Source organism: Salvelinus namaycush, chromosome 7 (genome assembly GCF_016432855.1).
Source record: "Salvelinus namaycush isolate Seneca chromosome 7, SaNama_1.0, whole genome shotgun sequence".
Lineage (NCBI taxonomy): Eukaryota > Metazoa > Chordata > Actinopteri > Salmoniformes > Salmonidae > Salvelinus > Salvelinus namaycush.
Window position 1 is genome coordinate 17,262,728 of NC_052313.1, and position 15,311 is coordinate 17,278,038.

Consider the following 15,311-nt stretch of genomic DNA (forward strand, 5'->3'; position numbering starts at 1 on the left):
GTGTGGATGTAATAGGGGTTAGTGTTTGGCTTGGTGTCAGGACGTGTGGAGATGTAATAGGGGTTAGTGTTTGGCTTGGTGTCAGGACGTGTGGAGATGTAATAGGGGTTAGTGTTTGGCTTGGTGTCAGGACGTGTTTGGATGTAATAGGGGTTAGTGTTTGGCTTGGTGTCAGGACGTGTTTGGATGTAATAGGGGTTAGTGTTTGGCTTGGTGTCAGGACGTGTGTGTATGTAATAGAGGTTAGTGTTTGGCTTGGTGTCAGGACGTGTGTGGATGTAATAGGGGTTAGTGTTTGGCTTGGTGTCAGGACGTGTGTGGATGTAATAGGGGTTAGTGTTTGGCTTGGTGTCAGGACGTGTGGAGATGTAATAGAGGTTAGTGTTTGGCTTGGTGTCAGGACGTGTGGAGATGTAATAGAGGTTAGTGTTTGGCTTGGTGTCAGGACGTGTGGAGATGTAATAGAGGTTAGTGTTTGGCTTGGTGTCAGGACGTGTGTGGATGTAATAGGGGTTAGTGTTTGGCTTGGTGTCAGGACGTGTTTGGATGTAATAGGGGTTAGTGTTTGGCTTGGTGTCAGGACGTGTGGAGATGTAATAGAGGTTAGTGTTTGGCTTGGTGTCAGGATGTGTGTGGATGTAATAGGGGTTAGTGTTTGGCTTGGTGTCAGGACGTGTGGAGATGTAATAGAGGTTAGTGTTTGGCTTGGTGTCAGGACGTGTGTGGATGTAATAGAGGTTAGTGTTTGGCTTGGTGTCAGGACGTGTTTGGATGTAATAGGGGTTAGTGTTTGGCTTGGTGTCAGGACGTGTTTGGATGTAATAGGGGTTAGTGTTTGGCTTGGTGTCAGGACGTGTTTGGATGTAATAGGGGTTAGTGTTTGGCTTGGTGTCAGGACGTGTGGAGATGTAATAGAGGTTAGTGTTTGGCTTGGTGTCAGGACGTGTGGAGATGTAATAGAGGTTAGTGTTTGGCTTGGTGTCAGGACGTGTGTGGATGTAATAGGGGTTAGTGTTTGGCTTGGTGTCAGGACGTGTTTGGATGTAATAGGGGTTAGTGTTTGGCTTGGTGTCAGGACGTGTGGAGATGTAATAGAGGTTAGTGTTTGGCTTGGTGTCAGGATGTGTGTGGATGTAATAGGGGTTAGTGTTTGGCTTGGTGTCAGGACGTGTGGAGATGTAATAGAGGTTAGTGTTTGGCTTGGTGTCAGGACGTGTGTGGATGTAATAGAGGTTAGTGTTTGGCTTGGTGTCAGGACGTGTTTGGATGTAATAGGGGTTAGTGTTTGGCTTGGTGTCAGGACGTGTTTGGATGTAATAGGGGTTAGTGTTTGGCTTGGTGTCAGGACGTGTTTGGATGTAATAGGGGTTAGTGTTTGGCTTGGTGTCAGGACGTGTGGAGATGTAATAGAGGTTAGTGTTTGGCTTGGTGTCAGGACGTGTGGAGATGTAATAGGGGTTAGTGTTTGGCTTGGTGTCAGGACGTGTGGAGATGTAATAGGGGTTAGTGTTTGGCTTGGTGTCAGGACGTGTGGAGATGTAATAGAGGTTAGTGTTTGGCTTGGTGTCAGGACGTGTGGAGATGTAATAGAGGTTAGTGTTTGGCTTGGTGTCAGGACGTGTGTGGATGTAATAGAGGTTAGTGTTTGGCTTGGTGTCAGGACGTGTTTGGATGTAATAGGGGTTAGTGTTTGGCTTGGTGTCAGAACGTGTTTGGATGTAATAGAGGTTAGTGTTTGGCTTGGTGTCAGGACGTGTTTGGATGTAATAGGGGTTAGTGTTTGGCTTGGTGTCAGGACGTGTGGAGATGTAATAGAGGTTAGTGTTTGGCTTGGTGTCAGGACGTGTTTGGATGTAATAGGGGTTAGCGTTTGGCTTGGTGTCAGGATGTGTGTGGATGTAATAGGGGTTAGTGTTTGGCTTGGTGTCAGGACGTGTGGAGATGTAATAGAGGTTAGTGTTTGGCTTGGTGTCAGGACGTGTGGAGATGTAATAGAGGTTAGTGTTTGGCTTGGTGTCAGGACGTGTGTGGATGTAATAGGGGTTAATGTTTGGCTTGGTGTCAGGACGTGTTTGGATGTAATAGGGGTTAGTGTTTGGCTTGGTGTCAGGACGTGTGTGGATGTAATAGGGGTTAGTGTTTGGCTTGGTGTCAGGACGTGTGGAGATGTAATAGGGGTTAGTGTTTGGCTTGGTGTCAGGACGTGTGTGGATGTAATAGGGGTTAGTGTTTGGCTTGGTGTCAGGACGTGTTTGGATGTAATAGGGGTTAGTGTTTGGCTTGGTGTCAGGACGTGTTTGGATGTAATAGGGGTTAGTGTTTGGCTTGGTGTCAGGACGTGTGTGGATGTAATAGAGGTTAGTGTTTGGCTTGGTGTCAGGACGTGTGTGGATGTAATAGGGGTTAGTGTTTGGCTTGGTGTCAGGACGTGTGGAGATGTAATAGAGGTTAGTGTTTGGCTTGGTGTCAGGACGTGTGGAGATGTAATAGAGGTTAGTGTTTGGCTTGGTGTCAGGACGTGTGTGGATGTAATAGGGGTTAGTGTTTGGCTTGGTGTCAGGACGTGTGTGGATGTAATAGGGGTTAGTGTTTGGCTTGGTGTCAGGACGTGTGGAGATGTAATAGGGGTTAGTGTTTGGCTTGGTGTCAGGACGTGTGGAGATGTAATAGGGGTTAGTGTTTGGCTTGGTGTCAGGACGTGTTTGGATGTAATAGGGGTTAGTGTTTGGCTTGGTGTCAGGACGTGTTTGGATGTAATAGGGGTTAGTGTTTGGCTTGGTGTCAGGACGTGTGTGTATGTAATAGAGGTTAGTGTTTGGCTTGGTGTCAGGACGTGTGTGGATGTAATAGGGGTTAGTGTTTGGCTTGGTGTCAGGACGTGTGTGGATGTAATAGGGGTTAGTGTTTGGCTTGGTGTCAGGACGTGTGGAGATGTAATAGAGGTTAGTGTTTGGCTTGGTGTCAGGACGTGTGGAGATGTAATAGAGGTTAGTGTTTGGCTTGGTGTCAGGACGTGTGGAGATGTAATAGAGGTTAGTGTTTGGCTTGGTGTCAGGACGTGTGTGGATGTAATAGGGGTTAGTGTTTGGCTTGGTGTCAGGACGTGTTTGGATGTAATAGGGGTTAGTGTTTGGCTTGGTGTCAGGACGTGTGGAGATGTAATAGAGGTTAGTGTTTGGCTTGGTGTCAGGATGTGTGTGGATGTAATAGGGGTTAGTGTTTGGCTTGGTGTCAGGACGTGTGGAGATGTAATAGAGGTTAGTGTTTGGCTTGGTGTCAGGACGTGTGTGGATGTAATAGAGGTTAGTGTTTGGCTTGGTGTCAGGACGTGTTTGGATGTAATAGGGGTTAGTGTTTGGCTTGGTGTCAGGACGTGTTTGGATGTAATAGGGGTTAGTGTTTGGCTTGGTGTCAGGACGTGTTTGGATGTAATAGGGGTTAGTGTTTGGCTTGGTGTCAGGACGTGTGGAGATGTAATAGAGGTTAGTGTTTGGCTTGGTGTCAGGACGTGTGGAGATGTAATAGAGGTTAGTGTTTGGCTTGGTGTCAGGACGTGTGTGGATGTAATAGGGGTTAGTGTTTGGCTTGGTGTCAGGACGTGTTTGGATGTAATAGGGGTTAGTGTTTGGCTTGGTGTCAGGACGTGTGGAGATGTAATAGAGGTTAGTGTTTGGCTTGGTGTCAGGATGTGTGTGGATGTAAAGGGGTTAGTGTTTGGCTTGGTGTCAGGACGTGTGGAGATGTAATAGAGGTTAGTGTTTGGCTTGGTGTCAGGACGTGTGTGGATGTAATAGAGGTTAGTGTTTGGCTTGGTGTCAGGACGTGTTTGGATGTAATAGGGGTTAGTGTTTGGCTTGGTGTCAGGACGTGTTTGGATGTAATAGGGGTTAGTGTTTGGCTTGGTGTCAGGACGTGTTTGGATGTAATAGGGGTTAGTGTTTGGCTTGGTGTCAGGACGTGTGGAGATGTAATAGAGGTTAGTGTTTGGCTTGGTGTCAGGACGTGTGGAGATGTAATAGGGGTTAGTGTTTGGCTTGGTGTCAGGACGTGTGGAGATGTAATAGGGGTTAGTGTTTGGCTTGGTGTCAGGACGTGTGGAGATGTAATAGAGGTTAGTGTTTGGCTTGGTGTCAGGACGTGTGGAGATGTAATAGAGGTTAGTGTTTGGCTTGGTGTCAGGACGTGTGTGGATGTAATAGAGGTTAGTGTTTGGCTTGGTGTCAGGACGTGTTTGGATGTAATAGGGGTTAGTGTTTGGCTTGGTGTCAGAACGTGTTTGGATGTAATAGAGGTTAGTGTTTGGCTTGGTGTCAGGACGTGTTTGGATGTAATAGGGGTTAGTGTTTGGCTTGGTGTCAGGACGTGTGGAGATGTAATAGAGGTTAGTGTTTGGCTTGGTGTCAGGACGTGTTTGGATGTAATAGGGGTTAGCGTTTGGCTTGGTGTCAGGATGTGTGTGGATGTAATAGGGGTTAGTGTTTGGCTTGGTGTCAGGACGTGTGGAGATGTAATAGAGGTTAGTGTTTGGCTTGGTGTCAGGACGTGTGGAGATGTAATAGGGGTTAGTGTTTGGCTTGGTGTCAGGACGTGTGGAGATGTAATAGAGGTTAGTGTTTGGCTTGGTGTCAGGACGTGTGTGGATGTAATAGGGGTTAGTGTTTGGCTTGGTGTCAGGACGTGTGGAGATGTAATAGAGGTTAGTGTTTGGCTTGGTGTCAGGACGTGTGTGGATGTAATAGAGGTTAGTGTTTGGCTTGGTGTCAGGACGTGTGTGGATGTAATAGGGGTTAGTGTTTGGCTTGGTGTCAGGACGTGTTTGGATGTAATAGAGGTTAGTGTTTGGCTTGGTGTCAGGACGTGTGTGGATGTAATAGAGGTTAGTGTTTGGCTTGGTGTCAGGACGTGTTTGGATGTAATAGGGGTTAGTGTTTGGCTTGGTGTCAGGACGTGTTTGGATGTAATAGAGGTTAGTGTTTGGCTTGGTGTCAGGACGTGTTTGGATGTAATAGGGGTTAGTGTTTGGCTTGGTGTCAGGACGTGTGGAGATGTAATAGAGGTTAGTGTTTGGCTTGGTGTCAGGACGTGTTTGGATGTAATAGGGGTTAGTGTTTGGCTTGGTGTCAGGATGTGTGTGGATGTAATAGGGGTTAGTGTTTGGCTTGGTGTCAGGACGTGTGGAGATGTAATAGAGGTTAGTGTTTGGCTTGGTGTCAGGACGTGTTTGGATGTAATAGAGGTTAGTGTTTGGCTTGGTGTCAGGACGTGTGGAGATGTAATAGAGGTTAGTGTTTGGCTTGGTGTCAGGACGTGTTTGGATGTAATAGGGGTTAGTGTTTGGCTTGGTGTCAGGACGTGTGTGGATGTAATAGGGGTTAGTGTTTGGCTTGGTGTCAGGACGTGTTTGGATGTAATAGGGGTTAGTGTTTGGCTTGGTGTCAGGACGTGTGGAGATGTAATAGAGGTTAGTGTTTGGCTTGGTGTCAGGACGTGTTTGGATGTAATAGGGGTTAGTGTTTGGCTTGGTGTCAGGACGTGTGTGGATGTAATAGGGGTTAGTGTTTGGCTTGGTGTCAGGACGTGTGTGGATGTAATAGGGGTTAGTGTTTGGCTTGGTGTCAGGACGTGTGGAGATGTAATAGAGGTTAGTGTTTGGCTTGGTGTCAGGACGTGTGGAGATGTAATAGAGGTTAGTGTTTGGCTTGGTGTCAGGACGTGTTTGGATGTAATAGGGGTTAGTGTTTGGCTTGGTGTCAGGACGTGTGTGGATGTAATAGGGGTTAGTGTTTGGCTTGGTGTCAGGACGTGTGGAGATGTAATAGAGGTTAGTGTTTGGCTTGGTGTCAGGACTTGTTTGGATGTAATAGGGGTTAGTGTTTGGCTTGGTGTCAGGACGTGTGTGGATGTAATAGGGGTTAGTGTTTGGCTTGGTGTCAGGACGTGTGGAGATGTAATAGAGGTTAGTGTTTGGCTTGGTGTCAGGACGTGTGTGGATGTAATAGGGGTTAGTGTTTGGCTTGGTGTCAGGACGTGTGTGGATGTAATAGGGGTTAGTGTTTGGCTTGGTGTCAGGACGTGTGGAGATGTAATAGGGGTTAGTGTTTGGCTTGGTGTCAGGACGTGTGTGGATGTAATAGGGGTTAGTGTTTGGCTTGGTGTCAGGACGTGTTTGGATGTAATAGAGGTTAGTGTTTGGCTTGGTGTCAGGACGTGTTTGGATGTAATAGGGGTTAGTGTTTGGCTTGGTGTCAGGATGTGTGGAGATGTAATAGGGGTTAGTGTTTGGCTTGGTGTCAGGATGTGTGGAGATGTATAGCAGCATCCACATTAATGTAGAAGTGTTTAGAAACATATTCTATTCTAATTTACAATAAAAGTGACTCCAAAATGACACAATACATTATTTACCATTCATTTCTCCTGAGCACAAAATAATCTGAAACACTACCAAAACAAACAATAAATGCATCCATTCACAAGCTTGGTGTAGACATTGCGTGCTAAGAATATGGGAACAAAATACTAAACTTTGGACTACTTTAATACCCATTAAGTGAATTTGTCCAAATACTTTTGGTTCCCTAACATGGGGGGACTATGTACAAAAAGGGCTGTAATTTCAAAACAGTTCACCCGATATCAAATCCAAAGTGCTGGAGTACAGAGCCAAAATAACAAAACATTTGTCACTGTCCAAATACTCTTGGACTTCACTGTATAGTTTAAATAGTTTGACATTGTTATTGTTACGTGCACAAGTACAGTGAAATACCTTTCTTGCAAGCTCTTTCCCAACAATGCAGTAATCAATATCAATATACAGTATAGTACTATAAAATAAAGTAAAGTAGAACAAAAATACACAAGAAATAGAAGAAGAACATGAGAAAGTAAGTAAGCTATATACAGGGTCAGTTCCAATACCATATTTACAATGTGCAGGGATTCTGGAGTGATAGAGGTAGATATGTAAAGGGGTAAGGTGACTAGGCATCAGGATATACGATAAACAGAGTAGCAGCAGCATATATGATGATTGTATGTGAGTGTGTGTTTGTAAAGCCAGTAAGTAAGTGTGTGTGTGTGTGTGTGTGTGTGTGTGTGTGTGTGTGTGTGTGTGTGTGTGTGTGTGTGTGTGTGTGTGTGTGTGTGTGTGTGTGTGTGTGTGTGTGTGTGTAGAGAACTGTGAGTCAGTGCAAAAATTAAATAGAAGGGTCAATGGAGGTAGTCTGTGTAGACATTTTGTTAGCAGTCTTGTGGCTTGGGGATAGAAGCTTTTCAGGAGCCTGTTGGTGTCAGACGTGTTGCTCCGGTACCACTTGCCATACAGAGGCAGAGAGAACAGTCTATGGCTTTAGTGCATATTATATTTCTGTGTGTACGTCATATGTGTAATGTGTGTATATTATATCTGTGTAGAAAATGCGCTCACTGTCTCTTCAGCAGGTCCATAGACTTTTTCTCCACTTCGATCCTGGCTTTGACAGCTTTCACTATGGTCGCCTGGAACAGCTCAGCCCCTCTAACACAACAAACACAATACTTTTCATATCAATTGACAAATAAATTGACTGAATAAACAGTCAACTTTGATTTTCTATTAAAAAGAAAATGTTATGGTCATTGTGAAAGTAAAGTGAATTAAAGTAAACCTTATTCCCAGGCTCTATTGAGAGAGAGCTGGATAGTAGACGAGGTTAAACCAAACAATAGTACAATTTACCTGGAGGCCAGGATCTGTGAGGAGCGGATGTCGGCGACCACGTGCAGGAAGTAGTAGCTCATGAAAACACGTCGCTGTAGCAACAGGAAGGCAAAACAGATGCTATCCCAGATGATGCCTGCCTCGTCGCTAGGCAACTCACACTGCTTGTGGCTGTGCTGCTCAGCTGCAAGGATTTCAAAAATATTAATCATCAAATATTTATTAATTCAATTTTTGGATTCTTTATATTTAGAAGAAAGTCAAATAAATCTTCTCAACTCAAATTATACAGTACAGTCCCCACCCCCTTCTGATGGAGTCATCATCAAGCATTTCTGAAAATGTAACTGAATAATGTTTAGTAAATCCTTTCAAGTGAGTTACATTTTTGTCACATATCAACACGAAGAAAGTGAGTTTCCAAAGGCACGCTGCTTTACATTGGTAATAGGGTCACTTACGTTTAGAATAGCCCTTTATAGTGCAGGCCAGGCTGAAGAGCTGAATGAGCCAACAGTGATCGGTGACCAGGACTTTTATGTACCCACAGGCTAGTATCTGAGGACCGAGAGGACAAACCAGTCAGCTAAAACAGGACACGGCGGCAGCCAAACACACCACAACACCTAGATTACTGTCTGCTGTTGCAGAGGTCTGATCAGCTGAACTTGTCCTATCTGGCTATCTTGTCCTATCAGCAGTACTGTTTTGTTTTCATTTGGAGTAGCATTGCTCTTTTGACTTTTTTTCAATTGTTAGGCAGGTATGTGTCACCATACTGCGCCCAGAGCCAGACTTCGGCAAACTATCTTCCCGTTTGGCTCCAAAAACCCACAATAACAACATTTGTAAATGTTGCATTCTAACTACAATCTCATTGTCTTACTACAACGTTTGATGCCAAGATGGCTGCCCAAACTGAGTTTCCGAATTCCCAGTAATCCTAGTATTCAATAACACTGTATCTAGTGATGCCAACACTTACCGAGAGTATGTTCTTCATGGTGATCACAAACACGTTGTAGGCAATCAGGAAGTCCCAGTAGTGCAGGATACTTTTGATTGGCTTGAGCAGCAGGTCACCCCCGAAGAGCAGGAAGTAGAAGCAGGCCACCAGGTAGCCCATACAGAAGATGGAGATGCGCGTGGTGCCCGTGATGAAGATGATGGTGAGCACGAACCAGAAGAGGTAGCTGAACATGATCACCTTCAGCATGTCCAGGTAGGATCTGAAAGAGGGAAATGAATGAATAAAGACTTATTGAAGTGAGGGAATGACAACATTCAAAGCAAAAGTCATTTGTTTGGAATCTGTCATTCAAATCATCAAATTTGAAATTGGGTTTTGAACCAGACTATGGGGAAAACATGCAGTTGCCATATACAGCAGCAAAGCTAACGTTCAACAAAAATATATTCTGGAACAATACATGTCCAAATACAAGCTTTTTTATATCCATACAGAGATGAGCAGAGATACGTTGTGTATTTTATTCTACAACACAATATTTTCATTCATTCAATATTACAACTTTGTTGACACATTGTCATCACTACGGTCACCAGCTCCTGTTGCTTTTACAGGCAGATGTATGTGAATTGGAGGAGCAGTGATGTCAGAGACTTTGACTAAGTCTGGAGGGGGGGGGGGGGGGGGGGCATTTCTGATACGACCTCATGCTGACTGTTCCAAAGGGCCAGCTGTTTTAAAGGCCACTCGTGTCAGAACAGTTCCCCGTTTTTCAGGAACATGGAAAGCCATGTTTGAATCACTCACAGGACACGGTTCAAGGCTTGTGAGGGAGTGATTGTTTTAACATCCCTGAGTTATCTGATACCAGGAAAGAGTGAGAGAAAGAGAGGTGAGAGCGGAAGGAAAACACAGGTGTTTGGCAATGTGCTCACTTAACTCTCTTCACATGTGAAAACAATGGGAACCCAAGAAAAGTGTCTAAAGGGACTTTATAATAGACACTTTGGACAGGGACTTAGAGAGATGGAATAACATGACTTTATAATAGACACTTTGGACAGGGACTTAGAGAGATGGAATAACATGACAGTGAATGGAAAAACTTGCCTAAGACCAAACGACTCGTGCTGGCACTCTGAGAAAAACACATGGACTTTAGTACATAAGGCTAACTCTTTCTCGAGTCACGGGTTTGATACCTGATCAGGCACAGCCTGTGCACCAGACCTGGGCCTGGCTGGTACTGTGTTTCATATAGACTACCTGCAGTGGATGAAGTCAGGAACAGGGTTGTGCTGACTGAAGGAGGCGGCGTCCAGGTCCCTGCAGATCTCCACGTTATCCCCGGCCAAGAGGCGCACGGCAGCCTCGTTCTCCTCCTCAAACACCCGCCTCTGCAGTGAGGCACACAGCAGCAGCATGAAGTCATCTGCGGGAGAGGACAGGAGGAGGAAGAGGAACAGGAGGAACAGAAAACAGGAGGATGAAGAAAAACACAATTATTTCAAGTCCATCCCAAACCCAGTCCCAGTCCCAGTAGCAACAATCCCAATGGCAAACGCTCAGTAAATACAGGCTGTACTCACAGAGCAGGAACAGGGGGTTGGGCTTGGTGTGGAAGTCAGGGAAATAGAGCCACTTGATGACGTTGGAGTCTGTGGAGGATGAGGGGAACCTCCATGGGTAGTCTGGGAACACGAGGAGAGGGAATGGATCCATTTAAACACTATTATTATACAGTCTGTTATGACCTGTGCAAGATTATGTACTAACTTTGACACATGTATTCTAACTATCGAGGAGAGACATTAAATGAAACAAAATGGACGCAGCAGGTCCGACCATAGAGGTAAATGGCCCTACATACAATATAATACAATGCAATACAAAATGATGTGTTGGATATCTTTCTGTTGCTCCACCCACCTTTGCAGGCGGCCGGTGGGAAGCCGATGCAGACAAAGTACTGGAAGGTGAGCATGCAGGCCAGGAAGCAGCTGTACTTGGGCCAGATCTCAGCAATGGCCTTTCGCCGCCGCCGGTAGATGACCGCGATCAGGCCGAAGGCATGGAGCATGGCGTAGAAGTCCATCCTCTGGCCAATCACGTTCACCGCTAACAGGAAGCATGTCTTACAATAACAATGACAATAGTTAATGTTTAGGAAGCTTTAGTCTCAAGGGACTTTTATATTGGGTCTACAGAAGGTTACGGGTAGGAAGCACGAAGATGGAGTTCGGAAGTAGGAGTTATGTCTCAGTCATGTAGGAAACTTAGGGCTGGGCGATATGGTCAAAATATCGTAATATTTTTCTCATTTTTGACTGTATGGCAGTATCTGAGTAATAAAAGTTCTTAATATGTTTAATGATTAGAGCTTTACCCTAGAATGATCACAAATGAATTCTAGGTGATTTTAATGGTCTCTCTTCTAATGGTTTTATACTCAACCAAACTAGGACAAAACTACTGACATTGAAGTAGTTGAATTTGTAGAACTTTTAATTTAATTTAATTTAGCACTGTATCCAAATATCGTTACCAGTATGGATGTGGATCCATAACGGTATACCAGTATTCATAATAAGACAACTCAACAATTACTTTAACACTCTTAACAGATATTTCAAAACAAAGATATTCTTGTACATATTCCAACTATCGCACAAGGAAAAAACATGGACACTTTGCTATAGTCCAAAAACTGATAAGAATGTATTTGCATAGTCAAACTCAACAGTGACATGACATCATACCTCCAGGCCGAACTTATAGAAGAAGTAGTTGAGGAAGTACTTGGCACAGTTGAGGATGCCGTCGTCGAGGTGTTGCCGGGTGATGTCATGGAAGATGGTTCTGGTGACGGGGGTGGTGAGGTTGTTCCTCATGCGGTACAGGTCCTGGTGACGGTAGATGGTCACCTCGAACGCCAGCAGGGCCAGTATCAACAGGTTGTTCTGGTTGGAGATGGAGATAGGACAGATAAAGGGGACAGGGTTCAAATGACAGTGTATTTGTTAATGACATAAACATATTTTCCAGTATAGGTCTAACCCACTGTTTACAAGGATACCCCCAAGAGTTACATGTCATTCGAACACTGGAAGGGATGACCGGGAGATGATATTAGTGTATAATGTAACATAATTACAGTAGTTGTAGGTATACATGAGAAAGACAGGTTATACTGTATGTGTACTGTATGTGTGTGTGTGTGTGTGTGTGTGTGTGTGTGTGTGTGTGTGTGTGTGTGTGTGTGTGTGTGTGTGTGTGTGTGTGTGTAGTCAGGTTCCCAGTGCAGCGTCTCTCCTCCACTCACCCTCAGGTTCTCCAGTAGGGGGGAGAACTTCCGGAGGCCCACCCAGTTGGCTGGGTCCACCGGGGCGCTGTAGAGCAGGGAGTGGGCCATCTCACTCCTCTGGGCATCCGTGTAGTTCAGAGGCTACAGACGAGAGCAAAGGAGTGTCATTAACACACTGAACTAGTACAGCCCAGCACAACACACCAGAGTATAATGACTGTTTTAGGTCAGACTGACCCCCTAGAGGAGACACTCAAAGAGGAAGAGCAAGAGAAGAGAGAGAGAAAGGAGAGAGAGAGAGAGAGAAAGGAGAGAGAAAGGAGAGAGAGAGAGAGAGAGAGAGAGAGAAAGGAGAGAGAGAAAATAAATATTGAGGAAAGATCATAAGTTAAATATACTGTACAGCCTGCACGCACACACACCCACTCCCCCTTTCCACCAACTCACACACACCCACCCCCCCTTTCCACCAACTCACACACACCCACTCCCCCTTTCCACTAACCCACACACACCCACTCCCCCGTTCCACCAACTCACACACACCCACTCCCCCTTTCCACTAACCCACATACACCCACTCCCCCGTTCCACCAACTCACACACACCCACTCCCCCTTTCCACTAACCCACACACACCCACTCCCCCTTTCCACTAACCCACCATGGAGCAGTTGTTGGAGTATGTAGAGGGGTTTATAGAGGTGAGTTGGTAGAGCATCTTGCAGACGATGATGACACAGGTCCAGACAGTACAGACGCTGGATGCCAGGGGCCTGAACTGACTGAAGGGCAGGGCGAACGCCCAACTCACCAGGAACACGTAGTTGAACAGAGACACCTGGAGAACAGATTCAGTCAAAAGACACCTTAACGTTCTCAAGGTAGAGTATGTGTTCTGAAAATACAGTGTGACTGTCCATACATGGGATCTTGAAAGCCTATTTTGATGGAGGGGGAGAGTCGTCTGTTACAATGTAAAGACCATTTAGAGAGATCAAGTGAAAAGTGGTGAGACTGTGCACACACAATTGATTAACAGTCAGTGATTATGAGGACTGTTAGCATCTCATGCTAGTATTCTCATTGCAATCTTTGTGAGAAAGCGTCTGAATAGGTCGGCTCACCTCTTTGATGGAGACCCAGAGGATGTAGGAGGAGACAATCTTGATGATGTGGAGCTCCAGGAGCCACCAGACGGTCAGTTGCAGCTGCTGGAAGTACTGCAGGAACTTGAGGAAGAGCACCGTGAGGCGGTCCACCACCAGATACCACTTACTCCTCAGGTCTGGGAGAGGAGGGTGAGTGGGAAAGACACACAGAGAAAGAGAGATACAGAGAGAGAGAGAGAGACACACAGTGAGAGAGAGAGATACAGCGAGAGGGAGAGTGGGAAAGACACACAGAAAGAGAGCGAGAGAGATAGAGAGAGAGAGAGCGACAGAGAGCAAGAGAGACACAGAGAGAGAGAGACACAGAGAGAGGGAAAGAGACACAGAGACAGAAAGAGAGAAACAGAGAGACAGAGACAGACATAGAGAGAGACACAGACAGAGAGAGACAGAGAGCGAGAGAGAGAGAGAGAGAGACACACAGAGAGAGAGAGACACAGATAGAGAGACACAGAGAGTGGCAGAGAGAGAGAGTGAGACAGAGAGATACAGAGAGAGAGAGAGAGAGAGCACTTCACATTAATGGCTATAAATGGAAACACTTTGTTCAAGAGCTAACCTGAGGTTGTTTACAGTCAATTGTCAAGCATTATTAAGGCATAGACAAATCACTCTGTAAATGGGGACATAAAGCTCGCTTGCCTACAGTACACAGACGGGGACCCCGTTCCAAGTGCAGAGCATTAGACAGTGAGCCAGAATACCACTAGAGGGTGCTGTTTAATTTGAATGGTGGTGGATGGCGAACAACATGGAAAGATCATTCAGTTCTCAACAGTCAGTATAGAGTGCCATCTGGCATGATGCTTTACAAACAAGTGATACTCTCATCGAACCTTGGAATACCCTTTCACAACCACAAGCAAACCTTTTCAGATCCAACTCTCTGATAGCTAACAGCAGGGCAGATAAGATCAGTGTCTTCATAACAGGAGCAGATAGAGATAAATCACACAGACACCTCTGACAGACACACTTGTGTCACCTGTACGTGTGATTTACTCCCCTCGACTATGTGAGACTGGGCTGAGTGGATTTCAGCACATTCTGGGAACTGTGGCAGTATGTGTCATCACAAACCCACCCACACACCCACACACACAAACACCTTTAACATATTCAAATTCATTCTTACATCATCAGGAAACAGATGTTGAGCAGCCCAAGCAGTGTTCTGTAAAGACTCTGAGACAGCGTCAGGGATCAGAAACACACACACACACGCACACGCATACGCACACACACACACACACACACACTAGAGCTGGGTCAATAAACTGAACATGATCGACACCGACCATAACGATCATTTATCGAAGGCATTTCACTGATTTCATTCCTCTTTTGAAAAATTAGAATTTAACTGTATTTAAGAATATATATATATATATATATATGTAACGGATGTGAAATGGCTAGCTAGTTAGCGGGTACGCGCTAGTAGCGTTTCAATCAGTTACGTCACTTGCTCTGAAACCTAGATGTAGTGTTGCCCCTTGCTCTGCAAGGGCCGTGGCCTTTGTGGAGCGATGGGTAACGACGCTTCGTGGGCGACCGTTATTGATGTGTGCAGAGGGTCCCTGGTTTGCGCCCGTGTCGGGGCGAGGGGACGGTTTAAAGTTATACTGTTACATTGATGCTGTTGACCCGGATCACTGGTTGCTGCGGAAAAGGAGGAGGTTGAAAGGGGGGTGAGTGTAACGGATGTGAAATGGCTAGCTAGTTAGCGGGTACGCGCTAGTAGCGTTTCAATCAGTTACGTCACTTGCTCTGAAACCTAGATGTAGTGTTGCCCCTTGCTCTGCAAGGGCCGCGGCTTTTGTGGAGCGATGGGTAACGATGCTTCGTGGGTGACTGTTGTTGATGTGTGCAGAGGGTCCCTGGTTCGCGCCCGTGTCGGGGCGAGGGGACGTACTAAAGTTATACTGTTACATATAGTACCAGTCAAAAGTTTGGACCCACCTACTCATTCAAGGGTTTTTCTTTATTTTGACTATGTTCTACATTGTAGAATAATAGTGAAGACATCAAACTATGAAATAACACATATGGAATTATGTGGTAACCAAAAAAGTGTTAAACAAATCAAAATATGTTTTATATTTGAGATTCTTCAAAGTAGCTTGATGAATACATTTCAATTAACAGGTGTGCCTTGTTAAA

The 15,311-nt window shown here is 45.3% G+C and overlaps 1 protein-coding gene across 1 annotated transcript in view; it reads right to left on the reverse strand.

The window, feature by feature from the left end:
* The window catches only part of LOC120050632 (piezo-type mechanosensitive ion channel component 2), a 129,646-nt gene that overhangs the window by 23,896 nt on the left and 90,439 nt on the right, over window positions 1–15,311 (reverse strand). Inside the window, exons 17-27 of the mRNA XM_038997218.1 lie at window positions 13,104–13,264; window positions 12,641–12,817; window positions 11,995–12,117; window positions 11,432–11,632; window positions 10,602–10,806; window positions 10,262–10,363; window positions 9,939–10,104; window positions 8,688–8,931; window positions 8,164–8,260; window positions 7,721–7,886; window positions 7,430–7,519 (exon numbers count right to left, since the gene is read on the reverse strand). Of these exons, the coding sequence (XP_038853146.1) occupies window positions 7,430–7,519; window positions 7,721–7,886; window positions 8,164–8,260; window positions 8,688–8,931; window positions 9,939–10,104; window positions 10,262–10,363; window positions 10,602–10,806; window positions 11,432–11,632; window positions 11,995–12,117; window positions 12,641–12,817; window positions 13,104–13,264 (1,732 nt within the window). The remainder of the gene's footprint in view (window positions 1–7,429; window positions 7,520–7,720; window positions 7,887–8,163; window positions 8,261–8,687; window positions 8,932–9,938; window positions 10,105–10,261; window positions 10,364–10,601; window positions 10,807–11,431; window positions 11,633–11,994; window positions 12,118–12,640; window positions 12,818–13,103; window positions 13,265–15,311) is intronic.